This window comes from Carex rostrata, chromosome 1 (genome assembly GCF_964058835.1).
Source record: "Carex rostrata chromosome 1, lpCarRost1.2, whole genome shotgun sequence".
In the NCBI taxonomy this organism is placed as follows: domain Eukaryota; kingdom Viridiplantae; phylum Streptophyta; class Magnoliopsida; order Poales; family Cyperaceae; genus Carex; species Carex rostrata.
In genome coordinates this window covers 864,568-879,934 of record NC_135918.1, presented here as the reverse complement: position 1 = coordinate 879,934, position 15,367 = coordinate 864,568, and the positions used below count along the sequence as shown (strand labels likewise).

The 15,367-nt window shown below is 37.1% G+C and overlaps 1 protein-coding gene across 1 annotated transcript; it reads right to left on the bottom strand.

The window, feature by feature from the left end:
- Window positions 1-11,520: 11,520 nt before the first annotated feature.
- On the bottom strand, window positions 11,521-14,550 carry LOC144564231 (uncharacterized). The gene is made up of 4 exons (XM_078313812.1): window positions 14,156-14,550; window positions 12,874-13,906; window positions 11,952-12,789; window positions 11,521-11,876 (listed from the first exon to the last, which is right to left on the bottom strand). Exons 1-4 carry the CDS (start codon window positions 14,548-14,550, stop codon window positions 11,521-11,523), a joined length of 2,622 nt encoding a protein of 873 aa, XP_078169938.1.
- Window positions 14,551-15,367: the final 817 nt, after the last annotated feature.

Genomic DNA, 15,367 nt, shown 5'->3' with positions numbered 1-15,367 from the left:
TAAGTAATGTTTAATAAAATGAAAGTATTATCATGTCAGAGACAATGATAAATATTTCTTGGACATTATGATAAATATTTTTTTAACATCAATAAACAGATAAGCATTTATTAGCGGGGATTGTTATTAGATGACAGCATAATTAATGCAGGGATTGTTATTAAATGACAATATAATTAATACGGGGATTGTTATTAGAGGACAGCATAATTAATGCGGGGATTGTTATTAAATGATAGTCTAATTTAATGCGGAGATAAATGGAAATTATTAGTGGAATAAATGGGGAGATAAATGGTTGTTAAGGAAATTAATATGAATAATTATTTAAATCCGCACACTCCAGTACCCGCATTGTACCTCCATCTCTTAAACAGATTTTAACTTCCCATAAACTAACTTAACTAACTAGTTTAATTAAATTTATTCACAACACTGTGATCTTCCAAGTTTAATTAAATTCATAGGTATAAATACTTGGAAGATAGTAAATTAATACTTGCATGTCTAACTTGATATAACTATATAGAGGGACCACTCAAACTACATGGGAGAAGAATCATACACGTTTTTAGAGTTGTTTTTTTTTCAATATCTTCCACATTTTTCACGTTCTATGAGGAATTTTGCGAATCTAAAATCATGAACGTATTCTACGCAATTTTATCTTTCAAATGAGATCCATAATGACGTACTTTCGGATTCATCATCACAGAAGTATTTATACCTCATTGTACAAGTATTTATACCTCATCGTACAAGTATTTATACCTATACTTGTAAGTATTTTATCCCTAATTGTGAACCCCGCATCTCGGCATCACATTTCCCTAATCGTCCCTGCGTCAACCTTTTGTTGTTCGTACAATAATCTTTTACGTCTATTTGACTAATTTGCAAAAACATACAATTATTGAATTTTACGATTTCTTCTATTTTGAGAACTTATAGGTCCAAGAAGAGTAAGAACTGCGATATAATAAGCTTGGACTGAAGAAATCACGAAGACTTTTATCAAGAATACTAATTGTAAAATCAAAAGCTTGGTAAAGTATGTATGAGGTTGATTAAATTGAGATAAAACGTTATGAACGTTGGTAACGTTTTATAATGATTAGAAGCTTCAAAATTATCAAAAGAAGAATCAAGTTATAACGTTATAACGTTATACAACCGTTGTGACGTTTTACAAACGTCATAACGGTTGACAAACGTTGTAACGTTTAACAGATACAGAACAACTGAAGTACAGCTGTTCAGTACAAACTAGAAACGTTGTAACGTTTTACTAAGCTGTCAGAGAATTAAAACCCTAAATCGCATTTGAATAAAACGTTATGTAACGTTTTATAAAACGTTGGTAACGTTTTATGTCAAACAGCTCATTTTTGAGCTGCCACTATAAATAGACTGAAGGGATCACTTTCAAATCATCTCAGCCGACCCTAATTATTCTAAAAGCGATTTTCTGAGAGCTTAGCATACTCCATTGTTGTGAGAGCTTAAAACTTCAAAATCACTCAAGCAACCTCAAACCTACTTCACTAATCTTGTTATAGATTAGGTTAGAGTGATCTATTGAGTGTTTCTCTTGTGTTCCTAGACAATCGAGACCTTGTTCTCATCTCTTTGAGTTGGCCGTTTGACTTCCCGCTTGGTGTGTAAGGGCTCAACGGTTCACAAGTTGTAATCATTTCGTATTGGGTAATAGGAAGGCGCACCTCACAAGGTTGCGAAGCCCCGGAGACGTAGGCCTTTGTTTTGCCGAACTCCGTTATCACCCCGCGTGTCAAATTTCTCTAAACTCATCTCTTTACTTTCAATTGCAATTTAATTTCAGTTTTTGAGCAATTAGAGGTGCCCCTAAGTGTAACACCTTTCTCTAACAAAAATAGTTGACCACATAGGTATAAATACTTCCGTGCATAGGTATAAATACTTGTAATACTTGATATTAATACTTTTAAATGTCAGCAGTGTCATATGTGAAAAATAGTAGGTATAAATATTTAAATGACGAGGTATAAATACTTGTGTGATGACGAGCTCGAAAGTATATCATCATGGATCTCATTTGAAAGATAAAATTGCGTAGAAGACGTTCGTGGTTTTAAATTCGCAAAATTCCTTATAGATCATGAGAAATGTGAATGAGATTGAACTAATAAAATTGGGGGGATAATGGGGGGATGAGAGTGCGGGTACTCATATCACGTCCCAATTAATATTGAAGAGAGATAGTGCAGGGAAAAAGGGGGGACAGGGTGAGGGGATTTATATAATTATTCTTAATATATAAAGAAAAGAAAAAAAAAAGTGGATTAGATTTAAAGATCTAAAGGTAGAATGGATGTTGAAGGATATAATTAAAGCTAAATATGATAATAGTCATAATAATTCTAAGAGTTCACCTTTCAAAAAGGCCATTTTACAAGATAAACATTAGTTGAGACAGGCTTAGAAATGGTTGTTCTACTTTATTTTGGATTGATGTATGGTATGGACAATGTACTCTACATCATCCATTTATTCTATACAATAGATAATCCGCATATAAATATTGCCGAAGTCTTTTTATACATAATCCCTAATATTTCTGTAAATAGATCATTAGTTAGTATATATATAGCTGAATGGAAATAATTACTTGAACCTTTCATTCTTTTACGCTAATTAAATCCTAATATTTATGATAGTATAACTTGGAGATGTTCTTCTACAAAACCTTTTTATGTTCATTCGTAATATAAATGGTTAGCATGGGGGTGGGGGTGAGGGTTTCCAACAAAGGTTTTCATTATCTCTAAAAATAAAAGCTTTCAATTTTTTATTTTTTTATTTTTATGATTGGTTAAACAAAATAGAATGATCAGGAGATAATACATGTCAATTTTGTAGTGGAGAAGAAATTGCACACCATCTATTTGTAACCTGCTCTTTTATTTTGTAAATATGAAATTTGATAGGTTCTTTTAACGGTTTCCAATTTGACAGTCATAACATATAAGATATATGGTTATTGGATGCATACCTACCTTTATAAGATAGGCCATTAGTTGAATTAATTAGGGGATCTATATCATGTACCAAATGGAATGAAAGGAATGGACTTTATTTTAAAGATAATGTATCTTGTAAATTCCATTACATTGCAACCAATATTGTAGCATTAACATCATCCTAGTGTAAAAGTAGAATGCATTAAAATTAATTTATTAACTTTCTAATTTTGACAGACTGACTTTATACAAAATTAACTCGAATGTTTAAAATTTTCACATGTAGACACATCACTCGTAAGGTAGGCGGGTTTCAATAGATCAGATTCCTCATTTAAAGCCGATTTGACGGATATTAGACTTGAGTTCACCAAGGAGCTTGGTGAGCATAAGAACACCCTAGTTCTGCATATATATACACAGATAGAGAGAGAGAGAGAATGATTAAGCTCAAAATGTTTTTTTCTAGCTCCCGACACAGTTTTTTTTATTTTTAAAGTTCAAAAGTCGATCCAAACTGTTAGATGTTCAATCTATATTAAAATGTGCTTGGAGATTAAATTTTATATTTTTTGAAATTTTTTTACTATTTATTAAGATGGTTAACCATGGATGTTTTTATTAAAATTCTGTATTAGTAAAAAACAACAATTTTCAAACCAACTTAATAAACAGTAAAGAAAATTCAAAAAAATATAAAATTTGATCTACAAGCACATTTTAATATAGATTGAACATCTAATGGTTTGGATAGACTGTTTGGACTTTAAAAATAAAAAACCGAGTCATTTGTTCCGGGAGCTAGGAAAAAATGTTTTGAGCTTAGCCCCTCCCCCCCCTCTCTCTCTCATATATATATATAGAGAGAGAGAGAGAATTGGGCTACGGTGTTTTGCGAAGTAAAACAAGTATTTTACTTCACATTCATATTTTGTGATTTTAAAGTTCAAAACGTCGATCTGAACGTTCAAGTTGATGTCCATATTAAATTGTGCTTGGAGACCAAATTTTATATTTTTTGGAAATTTTTGAAAATCGATGTTTTTTATTGTCCAAATTTTTCTGAAAAATAATGATTTTCAAAAATGCTAAAAAAGTAAAAAATTTCCGAAAAAGGTAAAATTTAGTCTCCTAGCACAATTTAATATGGTGATCAACTTGAAGGGTTCGGATCGACATTTTGAACTTTGAAATTGAAGATACAAATGTGAAGTAAAATACTCACTTTACTTCGCGAAGTACCGTAACCCAACTCTCTCTCTCTCTCTCTCTCTCTCTCTATATATATATATATATATATGATTAAGGCTACCATACATTACAATGCATAGACATTTTTGTATATTGGACTATAAATTATCGGATTCAAAGTCCAAATAACCAATCCAAACCGTTCATCTTGCTCCCATATTAATATGTATTTGGAGACCAAATTTTATATTTTTTGAAAATTTTACTATTCTTTTAGATTTATTGAAAATCACTATTTTTTTAGATATATTTCTCTGAGTCTCTCTCTCTAGTATGACTTCAGTATCATTTCAGCCTATATAACACCAGCTCCAAAACCTATCGAATGGACTTCAAATGGTGAATTCAAACCGTTCAAACAGATCTATTTCAGTAGTTGTGTGTTTACATGCAAAATATATAATTTTTCAAATTTATTTAGTATCAAGTCAAGCGGTCAAATATGTAATTTTTTAAGTAAATTTTAATGCATTCATTTTTCAACATTTTTGACCGCTTGATTTGATACTAAAATAACTATAAAATATAAATTTTTTTGGGAAAATTGTGAAAATGCCACTGCAAAACTGTGGAAATGTGAAAATGCCATTCCGAATCTGGAAATTGAGAAAATGCCACTGCAAACTTCAAAAATTGTGAAAATGCCATTATTGATGTATTCTTATACTATTTTATATATGTAATTCCAATTTTACCCTTCATACATTTAAAAAACGTGTTTGGACACCGTATGCCTCCAGTTGAGTCATTCCTCTGATAAGAGAACATGCGATCCTCTTCAGATCCTCTTCACGCGAAATTCTTCAATCGCCGCCGCTGCCGCCTCCTCCCCCTACTCAGCAGTAACCCTAATCCCTAATCGCCTCCTAAGGTTTGAATCAGAGTACTCAATTTAATCATGTTTTTTTGGTGTTAAATCAGAGTACTGATTTTGAATGGACCACAAAGATCTACAAAAGCGATAATGAAATCGCAGAGTGGATTCTAAGGGATTTTGACATTCTCATCCCCGTAATTAGCAACGAACAAGGTGATTCCATGCATTTGATTCTAAGGGATTTTGACATTCTCATCCCCGTAATTAGCAACGAACAAGGTGATTCCATGCATTTGATTTAGATGCATATAGCCCTCTATCTTTGTCTATTTTTGTTCTGTTATAATCAATCGAATGTGTATGGAAAAGACAATAATACATCAATACTTAAAATACCTTGGTGAATTGTGCTTCCTGTTATTTAAATTGTATAAAACGTGTCTGAATACGCTGAGTTCGTGTTTTTACATTAAGGGTATTTTAGGTATTATGTTTTTTTTTTTTTTTTTTTAAAGATTAATATATCAATAATGACATTTTCACAATTTTTGAAGTTTGTAGTGGCATTTTCTCAATTTCCAGATTCGGGATGGCATTTTCACATTTCCACAGTTTTGCAGTGGCATTTTCACAATTTTGCCAAAAAAATTTTATGTAATCGCATCACTCATAAAATAAATTAGTTTGAATGGTTTGAATTAGTCATTTAAAGTATATCTAATCAATTTTGTAATTGATATCACATGACACTCATGTCACCGATTTTTTTAAAAATACCCATTTAATAAATAAATTAAATTAAAATGCCCAGGTTTTCGCCAGATTTATAAAAATACCCCCCCCCCCCCGCTGATATTATCCGCGTCCCCAAATTTTTATTCCCCCCCGCGGATTTTATCCGCGCCCCGGATTAATAAATCCCCCCTTTGGATAAAATCCGCGCCCCGACCCTTTTAATTTAAACAGGCCCGGATCCCTTCCCTTCCCCTTCCCCCTTCCCCTTCTCCACCCCTGTGCTCTCTCCTCCCTCTCTGTCTCCTCACGGCGCCCCCTGCACCCATTTTTTCCGGCCTCCTCTCTCTTTTCCGCCTTCACTGGACTCACCCACCCCTCTCTTCTCTCTTTTCCCCCTCACTGGTGGCAGCCCCACCCGCCCCGAAGCCCCACCAGTCGCCCCCTGTCATCTCCACTGTCGAGGCGACGAGCCACCAATCGAACTGCACTTGAAGCTATCTCGGGATAAAGGTAAACCCTTCTCTCGAATTTGTTGTGTTGAATCGAATTGATTGGTTATCGAGGCGGGTTGTTGATTTTCCCGAGTCGATCAAAATGATAATTGCTTAATTAGTCTATGCATGCCGAGTTAATTTGTGCTTAATTTGTGCTTAATTAGTGTATGTATGCATGCCGGGCTGATTTTCCCGAATCGAATTGATTGCTTAATTAGTGTATGTATGCATGCCGGGTTGATTTTCCCGAATCAAATTGATTGCTTAATTTGTGCTTAATTAGTGTATGTATGCATGCCGGGTTGATTTTCTCGAATCGAATTGATTGCTTAATTTGTACTTGTATGCATGCCGGGTTACCATGGTTGATTTTTCTGACATGGTTGATTTACACATTATGTATAGGATTATAGGGATTTTTTCTGACATGTTTGATTTATTTGTAAAGAATTATAGTGTGGCAATTGTGCTTGTATGCATGTGCGGTTATCATGGTTAATTTTTCTGATATGGTTGATTTACACATTATATATAGGATTATAGGGATTTTTTATGACATGTTTGATTTATTTGTAAAGAATTATAGTATAGCATTTGTGCTTTCCTGCATGATTAATTGCCTTGTAAAATTTAGTTAAAGTGACTTGTAAAATTCCTGCGTGATTAAATGTTATATTGTAAAGTTTAGGGATGTGAATATTTATTAAAAGAGTGAGGCTATGATAATATGCATATTACGGATCTATCTGTGCTATGGATTCATGTCTCTATTTTTTTAGGAAGGTAAAAAACCACTGTTTTTGGACGGCGGCAATTATTTTTTGTACCTTGATACAAATAAAGGAGTACAATTATTTGACAGTGATAATATTGACGATAAGATTGAAACAATTTGAATAAAATTGAAAATATATTATAGGTATGTCATATTGTCATTGTATAATTATAAATTAATAATAATTCCTAATTATATAATCTTTTTTAAATAATAATTTAATATATTAACAATATAAAATATTAATTCAAATAATTATATTTTAATAATAATTATTAATAATAAGATACTAATTATATAATATTAATATATCAATCACAACTATAATATATTATAATATAATTATAATAATGATTTACTATATTAAGAATAATAATTATTAAGTATTAATAAATAATAATTATTAATTATTAAGTATTAATAATTAATAATTATTAATTATTAATTATCAATTATTAATAATTATTAATTATCAATTATCAATAATAATTAATTATTAATTATTAATTATCATATTATCATATCAATAATAATTACATATTATCATATTATTAATATATTAACAGTATAACATATTAATTATATAATTACATATTAATAATAATTATGAATAAGAAAATATTAATTATATAATATTAATATATTAATATATTATTATATTATTGCATTATTATAATAATTATTTAATATATTAACAATATAGGGTATTAATTATATATTAATAATAAGATACAAATTATATAATATTAATATTATTATAATAATTATTTAATATATTAACAGTATAACATATTAATTATATAGTTATATATCGTTAATAAGATACAAATTTTGGTATAGTTATGTATCCTTCTTTTTTTATTTGAGAGTGCATATCGAGTACCATACAAAAATGTCCCTTTTTAAAAAAAATGAAAATGTCTTAATTATAATTTTTGTATAACAAATGAAAGTTTTCTTACTGCTTTCAATGATTTTAACGTAGGATGGCGGCTAGGGGACGGGGACGGCCTAGGAGAGTACCACCACCGGACCCTGATCTTGAGCCAATTCTCGATAACAGCACGGAACATTTCAGTCCTCTATTATGGATGACTCACGCAGAGCACCGAGTTTCACTGGCGTCTATTGAGGTACTTGATTACTTTTTTAAGTTTAAATTTTGTGGAGTTGTCGTATTTTCAGTTTTTTATGTTATTTACTTCTTTCAACACAGAGTAAGGACACTGTAGATGCCAGGAGTCGGCATCCTAGTATACAGTACCACCCGTTGATGGACCAGTATCTGCAGAATTTGGGATTGCATCATTTGGTCGATATTATGGAGACGGAGACTAAGGCCATTAATGGGTCCCTCATTGCAGGACTAGTAGAGCGATGGCGCCCTGAGACTCAGACGTTCCACCTACCGTTCGGAGAGATGACAGTGACTCTCCAGGACGTTAGTGTCCTATGGGGTCTGCCCATCCAGGGTGAGCCCGTTGGTGGCATATCTGACCCCCCTGAGCAGGATGACGACATGATCAATGACAGACTCGCAGAGCTGTTGGGAGCTGAAGGAGATATACGGGATTATAATGGGAAGTCGAGATACGCTATCAAGAAGACGAAGCTGCGAGCTCTGTTTGCGGGAGGTCTGGATCGGCATGCCACGGAGCTCGAGATTCAGAGGTACTAAAAAAACTATTAGGAAATAAATTTAAATTGTACTATAATTAATGTCGAAAAATGAGTTGCCTTCTAATTTTAATATTACAGATATACACGGGCCTTCCTGATGGACCTATTTGGTTCTATTATGTTCCCTGATTCGAGCGGTGATACTGTCGCGCTGATGTATCTGGAGCTGGTGCGAGACCTTGAGCCGGATAAAAAGTACAACTGGGGTGGGGCAGTCCTGGCACATCTTTACTTCAACTTGTACCAGAGTTGTCAGGTCAGTAAGTTCTTCTTGTCTTATTTTAAATTTTTGAACATCTATGTGATGGCTAATATTCTTCATATTACAGAAGAAACAGAAGGTTATGTACGGGCCAGTAATTCTACTGCAGCACTGGGCATGGTCACGGCTACCGGTGGGGGTACCTGTGCTGAATGAATCGCCAGAATGGGGAGTTCCCAAGAATGAAGACTGTCATGCATTTGGCAAGAAATTTTATGGACATCACCTGTACAAGAACCAGCCTCACGGAAAACCAGTAGGTATCAGGCTGGTCCGAGGACAGATTCAGAGCCTGGGTGACACGCAGGTGACCTGGACTCCATACCAGGAGCTATACAGTGAGGGGAGGCTGCCGCAGACTGTAGCAGATGATTCGGCGGTGTGGCTATACAGGGGTCCACTGGTGTGCTTCTGGATAGTGGAGTTCCACTATCCGGACCGGGTGCTCCGTCAGTTTGGATATCCTCCACTCATCCCCACAGATCCAGATGTCCCGAGATCTGAGATCAGGAGGCTACACGGGTAAGTTATGTTATTCTATTATTTAGTAGCGGACATTGGTTATTGACTTAAAATTGCAACTAACATATTAATTACAGGATGACGCACGGCAATCACCCCGGCAGAGATTGGAGTATGTTTTACGAAATACACTACGAAATGGCCAGAAATATGATTGCCAACTTGTGGCACATGCCGGAGGATGGGGTGCAGTTCCAGGGAGATCCTCTGTTGAGATACGAGGCTTGGTACGTACGTGTCTGCATGGCCTCGGTTTATCTAGAGGGAGATTACGACAATTTTCTTCGCGGGAAGATATTCTCAGATGATGGTTATACCCCCACTGGCCGGAAAGGTGCTCGTCAGGTAATGCATAATTTTGAGAAATATGACCTTTTTTTTGCATAATTTTTACTAAATCTAACCTTGTTTTTTTTTTAGCTGCTGGTAGCGCTTAAAGGTGCCGCGCGTTCAATCATCTGTCTTGGAAAAGTAGGCTACAGAGCAGTCGGGCATGCCATGTTGAACTTGGTTGCCCCCTGTATTGAGGACATGGGCCACGAGGCAAAGCTAGTCACTATGCTACGAGACGCGGGAGAGAATATTGATTGGCGCAAAATACGGTCAGACGAGCCTGATGCGCCACCTGTGCTGAACAGTGAGATGCCACCGACCCCCACAGAGCAGCCAGGGTGGGACTATCATCATTTCGTACTTACTATGACCGGTTGGCACGCCTACCGTGACGAGCATGGATGTCCAGTTCTTCCCCCGGTATATGATTCTTTATTTTATTTATTTCTTTATTTTAGGTAAAAATCCAGTAAAAATTTACTATGTCATTGGTATCCTTGTAGGGTCCTGCATACATGCCGCCACCACCTGAGCAGCACGAGTCTCCCGAGATCCAGCCTGAGCAGGATGATGAGGGGTTCACTTTCAGCCTCTCAGATTTACCTCCAGCTGCTGAGTGGGATACAACCGCTTCTCCGGGTCAGCCGTATCCACCGAGGGCTCATGATTGGGAGGCTTCTGGGAGCGGGACTCAGACTGACAGTGCATCCCAGTTTGTAGAGTCCCTGTTCCATACCCCACCGCCACCGCCAGCTACCTACGCGGCCGAGCCCACAGATCCATGGAGTGTAGCACTCACGATGAGCGCACAGGCTGAGCCCGAGGAGGAGGTTACACCAGCTCGGAGAGCGCAAGCTGGACAACTACAATGGCAAGACTGGCGTCAAAGGAATTTCAGTAGGGAAAATAGGGGTCATCCACCTGACCGGTTTAGCCCTTCAGAGTATATTTGAGATAGATCTTACTTGCAGTTATTGTTTTAGTTTAGATTAGTTTTATTATGTTTTATTATGTTTCGGTATGTTTCGTTATGTTTTGCTATGATTTGCAGTTTAGTTTTACTGTTTTGGTATTTACTTTAAAACATAATATCAAATTGCACAACAAATACAATAATCCGACAAGTACATAATAAAATTAAGTTCATACAAACTTCTAACTTAACAATTAGAACTAATTTAAATTCCAGCCTGAGCAGATCAACGTAAGCTCCAAATACAAATCGAACTAAATGCATAACAAATTGAAGGTTAAAATTTTTTTTCTTTCATCTTTGAAGGTACACGAGTCTTAGTCTTAGTCTGAGCCTTAGGCAGCGTCGCTACATTAATTTCTTCTTTCTTTGATCCATAACCGTAGGGGTTTTCTACAAAATCATCGTCAGATATGTCATTCCGGTTTAAAAATTCGTCTATCCGCACACATTTCGGACAGTCACTTCTAAGCTTTCCGCAAAAGCAACATGTGAGGTTTTTATTTTCCTCGCTCTTTCCTCGAGTATTGCTGTCCATCCTTCTCGTCTACAATTTGTTTAAAAAAATAATTAAAAAACTCGGCAAATAAAGTGCATACAAACTACAAAATGATAAATGTTCACAAAATAAAGTTCATCTAATCACATAAGGTCTCAGTACATTGAAATACATCTATGGTTAATTTCTACGGAGCCTAAAATGCAATCCCAATGATCTCCATGATAATGTGCTCCTCCTAGCGGGTTGCACTGCTTCATCCCTCACGTGTGTTGTACCAGATGTCCCAGCGCCAGATGTGCTCCTCCTTCCAGCGCCAGATATGCTCCTTCTTCGCTGGGTAGTACCTGAAGGCCCTTGCATCCCAACGGCATCTCCTCCTGCCAGTACTTCTCCCATTGCCTCCCTAAACATCATATTTGCATTTCCACGGTCTGCTGTACGGCTTCTAGTTGTGCTTTGCCGAGACCCTTGCGATCTACTTGCCTCGGTCATAACTCGCTCATTTTCTGCTACATTTGCTGCATTATGCGCGTCTGCAGCACAAAAATGTTAGCTACTAAGCTATTCAAGATTGAAATGGCCAGAAATCAGGGTTGAGTGCTACATACCTCGGCTTTGCCTGTCAGAAGTGGAACGGCGAGGTCGGTGCCCCATTCGCCTACCTTGCATTTCGTTCATGGTCATTACACAACGGATGTGTTTTCTCCTACCACGCCGTATCCAATCTTTGTTTGGCTCAATTTTAGGGGTAGTGGTCGTAGGCCACTCTTCAGGATTGCCATAAGGAACAAACAGTGCATTCCAAGTACTCAGAAGGTAGTCCACCCGATACCGGTGGTCAACAAATAGGTCGGGTGACCAGCTATTACGGCGACAAACCGCTAACGCATGAGCGCACGGAATTCCAGTTAATTGAATACATCTGCATGTACATTCCACTTTTCTCTCTGGCCCAAATGTCACGATATACTGGAACCTTCTATGAATAATAGACATAGTTCCATCCTGTGTTTGGACTACTGGAACATATTCATTTGGGCCCGTGACTTCGTACTTACCTTCGCCGTGCGAGTATGCGATGACATCCATTTCTATAGCTTTCTCCCACCGTTTGGTGAGCTTGACATGTACCCGTTTGGTGAGCTTGACATGTACCCGTTCGGAAAAAGGCTTTCCTGCATTGTTTTGCTCCGTCGCTGCCTGTCGCCGCTGAACAAACCAGCTATTGCACTTGTAGAATGTCTCCTCCACGAGTGCAGCCACGGGCAACATTCGGCTATCCTTGAAGACAGCGTTCAGGGACTCGGAGCCGTTTGTTGTCATGATACCAAATCGGTATCCTCCATCACATGTCTGGAAGATTTTATCAAAATTTGATTGCTCTATGACATCATTAGGACGTACTTTGCCCACTCTCCTCAAAAAAGCATTACACCTAGGATTTTGCTGCAATAGAACAAAGTAAAATTAGACAAAATGCATCTAAAAGAAAAGAAAATGAACAACATAATTAGACAATATTAGACATACCATGGCGAAATCTTCGAACATCTCTTTCAGCCTTCTTGGCTTCTTCTTCTTGGCTCCTTGTTTGAACCTAGTTCCGTACCATTTGTCCTTCCCACAAGCCTGAACCAGATTGTCAGCAACATGTTGGATACAATATATGTGCACAAAATTATCCCGGTTCCATCCGTATTCAGGTTTCAATGCAGCTTTGATACCCTTGTGTTGGTCTGATATGACACATACGAATCTATTAACACCAATCACATTCATTCTAAGCCATTGTAAGAAAAAACCCCAATTCTCTTCATTCTCCTTGTGCACAATTGCAAATGCTAGAGGCATCAATTGGTTCTCGGCATCATAGCCGCAAGCCATCAAAAGTCTGCCCTCATACCGCCCAGAAAGGAAGGCTGCATCTATACTGATGACCGGTCTCAAGTAATTAAATGCGGTGATGCATGGTCCGTAAGCCCATGCCACGGCCACGAATTGCACAACACCTTGCTTGACCAGTCCTGTATTTCTATCGAAGCTCGGCTTGGTCCAAAAATCGTGCCTCGAGCCGGGATTCTTATCACATATCTCGATAAGCAATAGTTTCATAAAGTTGTACGACTCTTCCCAACTCCCAAATTGACGGGCAACTGCAATCTCACGACCTCTCCAGAGTTTGTTGTACTTCGGGGTTATACTGCTAAACCTAACCCTCACACAGTGTGTCACACTCCGGATGCTCATAGTGGGGTTTTCCTTAATGCTGCTCTCGATGATATCTGCGATTATTGATGCCGTCAGTTGTGCATGGTCGGTCCTGGTGTACTCAGACGTGCAAGTGTGAGGCGTGTCTTGCTCCGTTATCATCCATGTATCTCCTGCATTTGTTGCTTTTGCCTTCAGTTTGAAACGACAACCCGAAGTGCTGCATCTAATTTCCAGCCGGGATGTGTCACTTCTCTTCGTATATGTCTCCTTGTTCTTGTCAACATGGTACTCTCTGATCTTTTTGGTCAGTTGTTTTTTGTTAGGAAAGTATTGGCCTTTTGCGAGCTCACTCCTGTATTCAATCCGACGACCGTAGTAAGAAACGTCTGCTTCTTGAAAAGCAGATGTGTCATTGAAGTTTACAAATGGGTGAGTCTCAGAACGGCCACTTAACGGCATATTCTCTCTATTTTGTCTCACAGTGGGCTGTGTGTATTCTTCTTCATCTCCTTCGTCATTAATGTCCCAGTCTCCTTCCCCCCATTCATCCCCAGTTTGCAGATTTTCCTCCGGTACCTCGTTCATAAATTCAAATTCTGACTCGTTTGGATCTTCATGTACTGGTGCCGGTCTGGGGTCAGGACTTGGTTCAGGCCTAGGTAAGGATGAAGGACATCCATGCATGGATATAGGTGAGATAAAAGGTGGAGATTGTACTCGTGGTGGGACAAAAGGTGGAGATTGAGGTGAATTACTGTATATTTCTGGTTCCGGTTCTGCTACTGGCATTGAGATAAAAGGAATGTGTGGTTCATAATTTGGTTGATCATTTTCTGCAACCGAATTTTGGCCTGAACTCCCAGCCACTGACTCTCCGCGAATTCTGCATGCAAAAACTTCCAATAATTCACCGGACCGCACAACCTGCACGATCAGGCCTCTCAATGCCCCGTCATCACCCAATGCGATTCTGACATACCTTCCTGCATGGACCATTCGGGCTTGAATCTGTAATTCCCAACGATTTCTATTGTAGCCGCTCACTTCATAAATAAGCGATTGCAACTGCTCAAATGAGAAATTTTCATCAACCCAATACGTATTTACTGGAGGTTTGGAGTAACGTGCCCCATTCTGATCAAAAATGAATTTCCCTCCAAAATGTATTGAAATTGCAATAGGCATGGCCAATAAACTACATTCGGAGAAGGAAATATTTTGTAAGTTTACTGATTTCAGATGAACAGTAAATACGTATATGCACAGTAATGAATAGTAAATGAACAGTAAATAAGTATATGAACAGTAAAAACGTATGTGCATAGTAAATAAACAGTACATACGTATATGAACAGTAAATACAATACCTGAACAGTACATACGTATGTACACAGTATATGAACAGTAAATACGTATATGCACAGTAAATGAACAGTAACGAACAGTAAATACGTATGTGCACAGTAAATGAACAGTAAATACGTATACATGAACAGTGTATACGTATGTACACAGTAAATGAACCGTACATGAACAGTAAATACGTATATGCACAGTAAATGAATAGTAAACGAACAGTAAATACGTATATGAACAGTAAATACGTACATCCACAGTAAATAAATAGTAAACAACAATACGTCAAAAAACCTGATTTAGCAGCTGAACAGTTCTGCTCTTCCTCCTTCCTCCTCCCTCTCTTCTTCTCCTTCCTTTCTTCTTCCTTCCTCTCTTCTTCTCCTCTCTTTTCCTTCTGCTTCTCTCTCTCTTTCTGATGTTAGTCTATATATAACAAAAAATTGCGCCAAAAAAT

What these genes read in the sequence shown, in the direction of transcription:
- LOC144564231 (XM_078313812.1), bottom strand. Translation starts at nt 14,550, where the DNA reads ATGGTCCATGCAGGAAGGTATGTCAGAATCGCATTGGGTGATGACGGG. An exon ending in GTACATGAAGATCCAAACGA is followed by an intron (nt 13,907 to 14,155) that starts GTCAGAATTTGA and finishes GATTGAATACAG; the next exon opens with GAGTGAGCTCGCAAAAGGCC. An exon ending in TGTTCGAAGATTTCGCCATG is followed by an intron (nt 12,790 to 12,873) that starts GTATGTCTAATA and finishes GTTCTATTGCAG; the next exon opens with CAAAATCCTAGGTGTAATGC.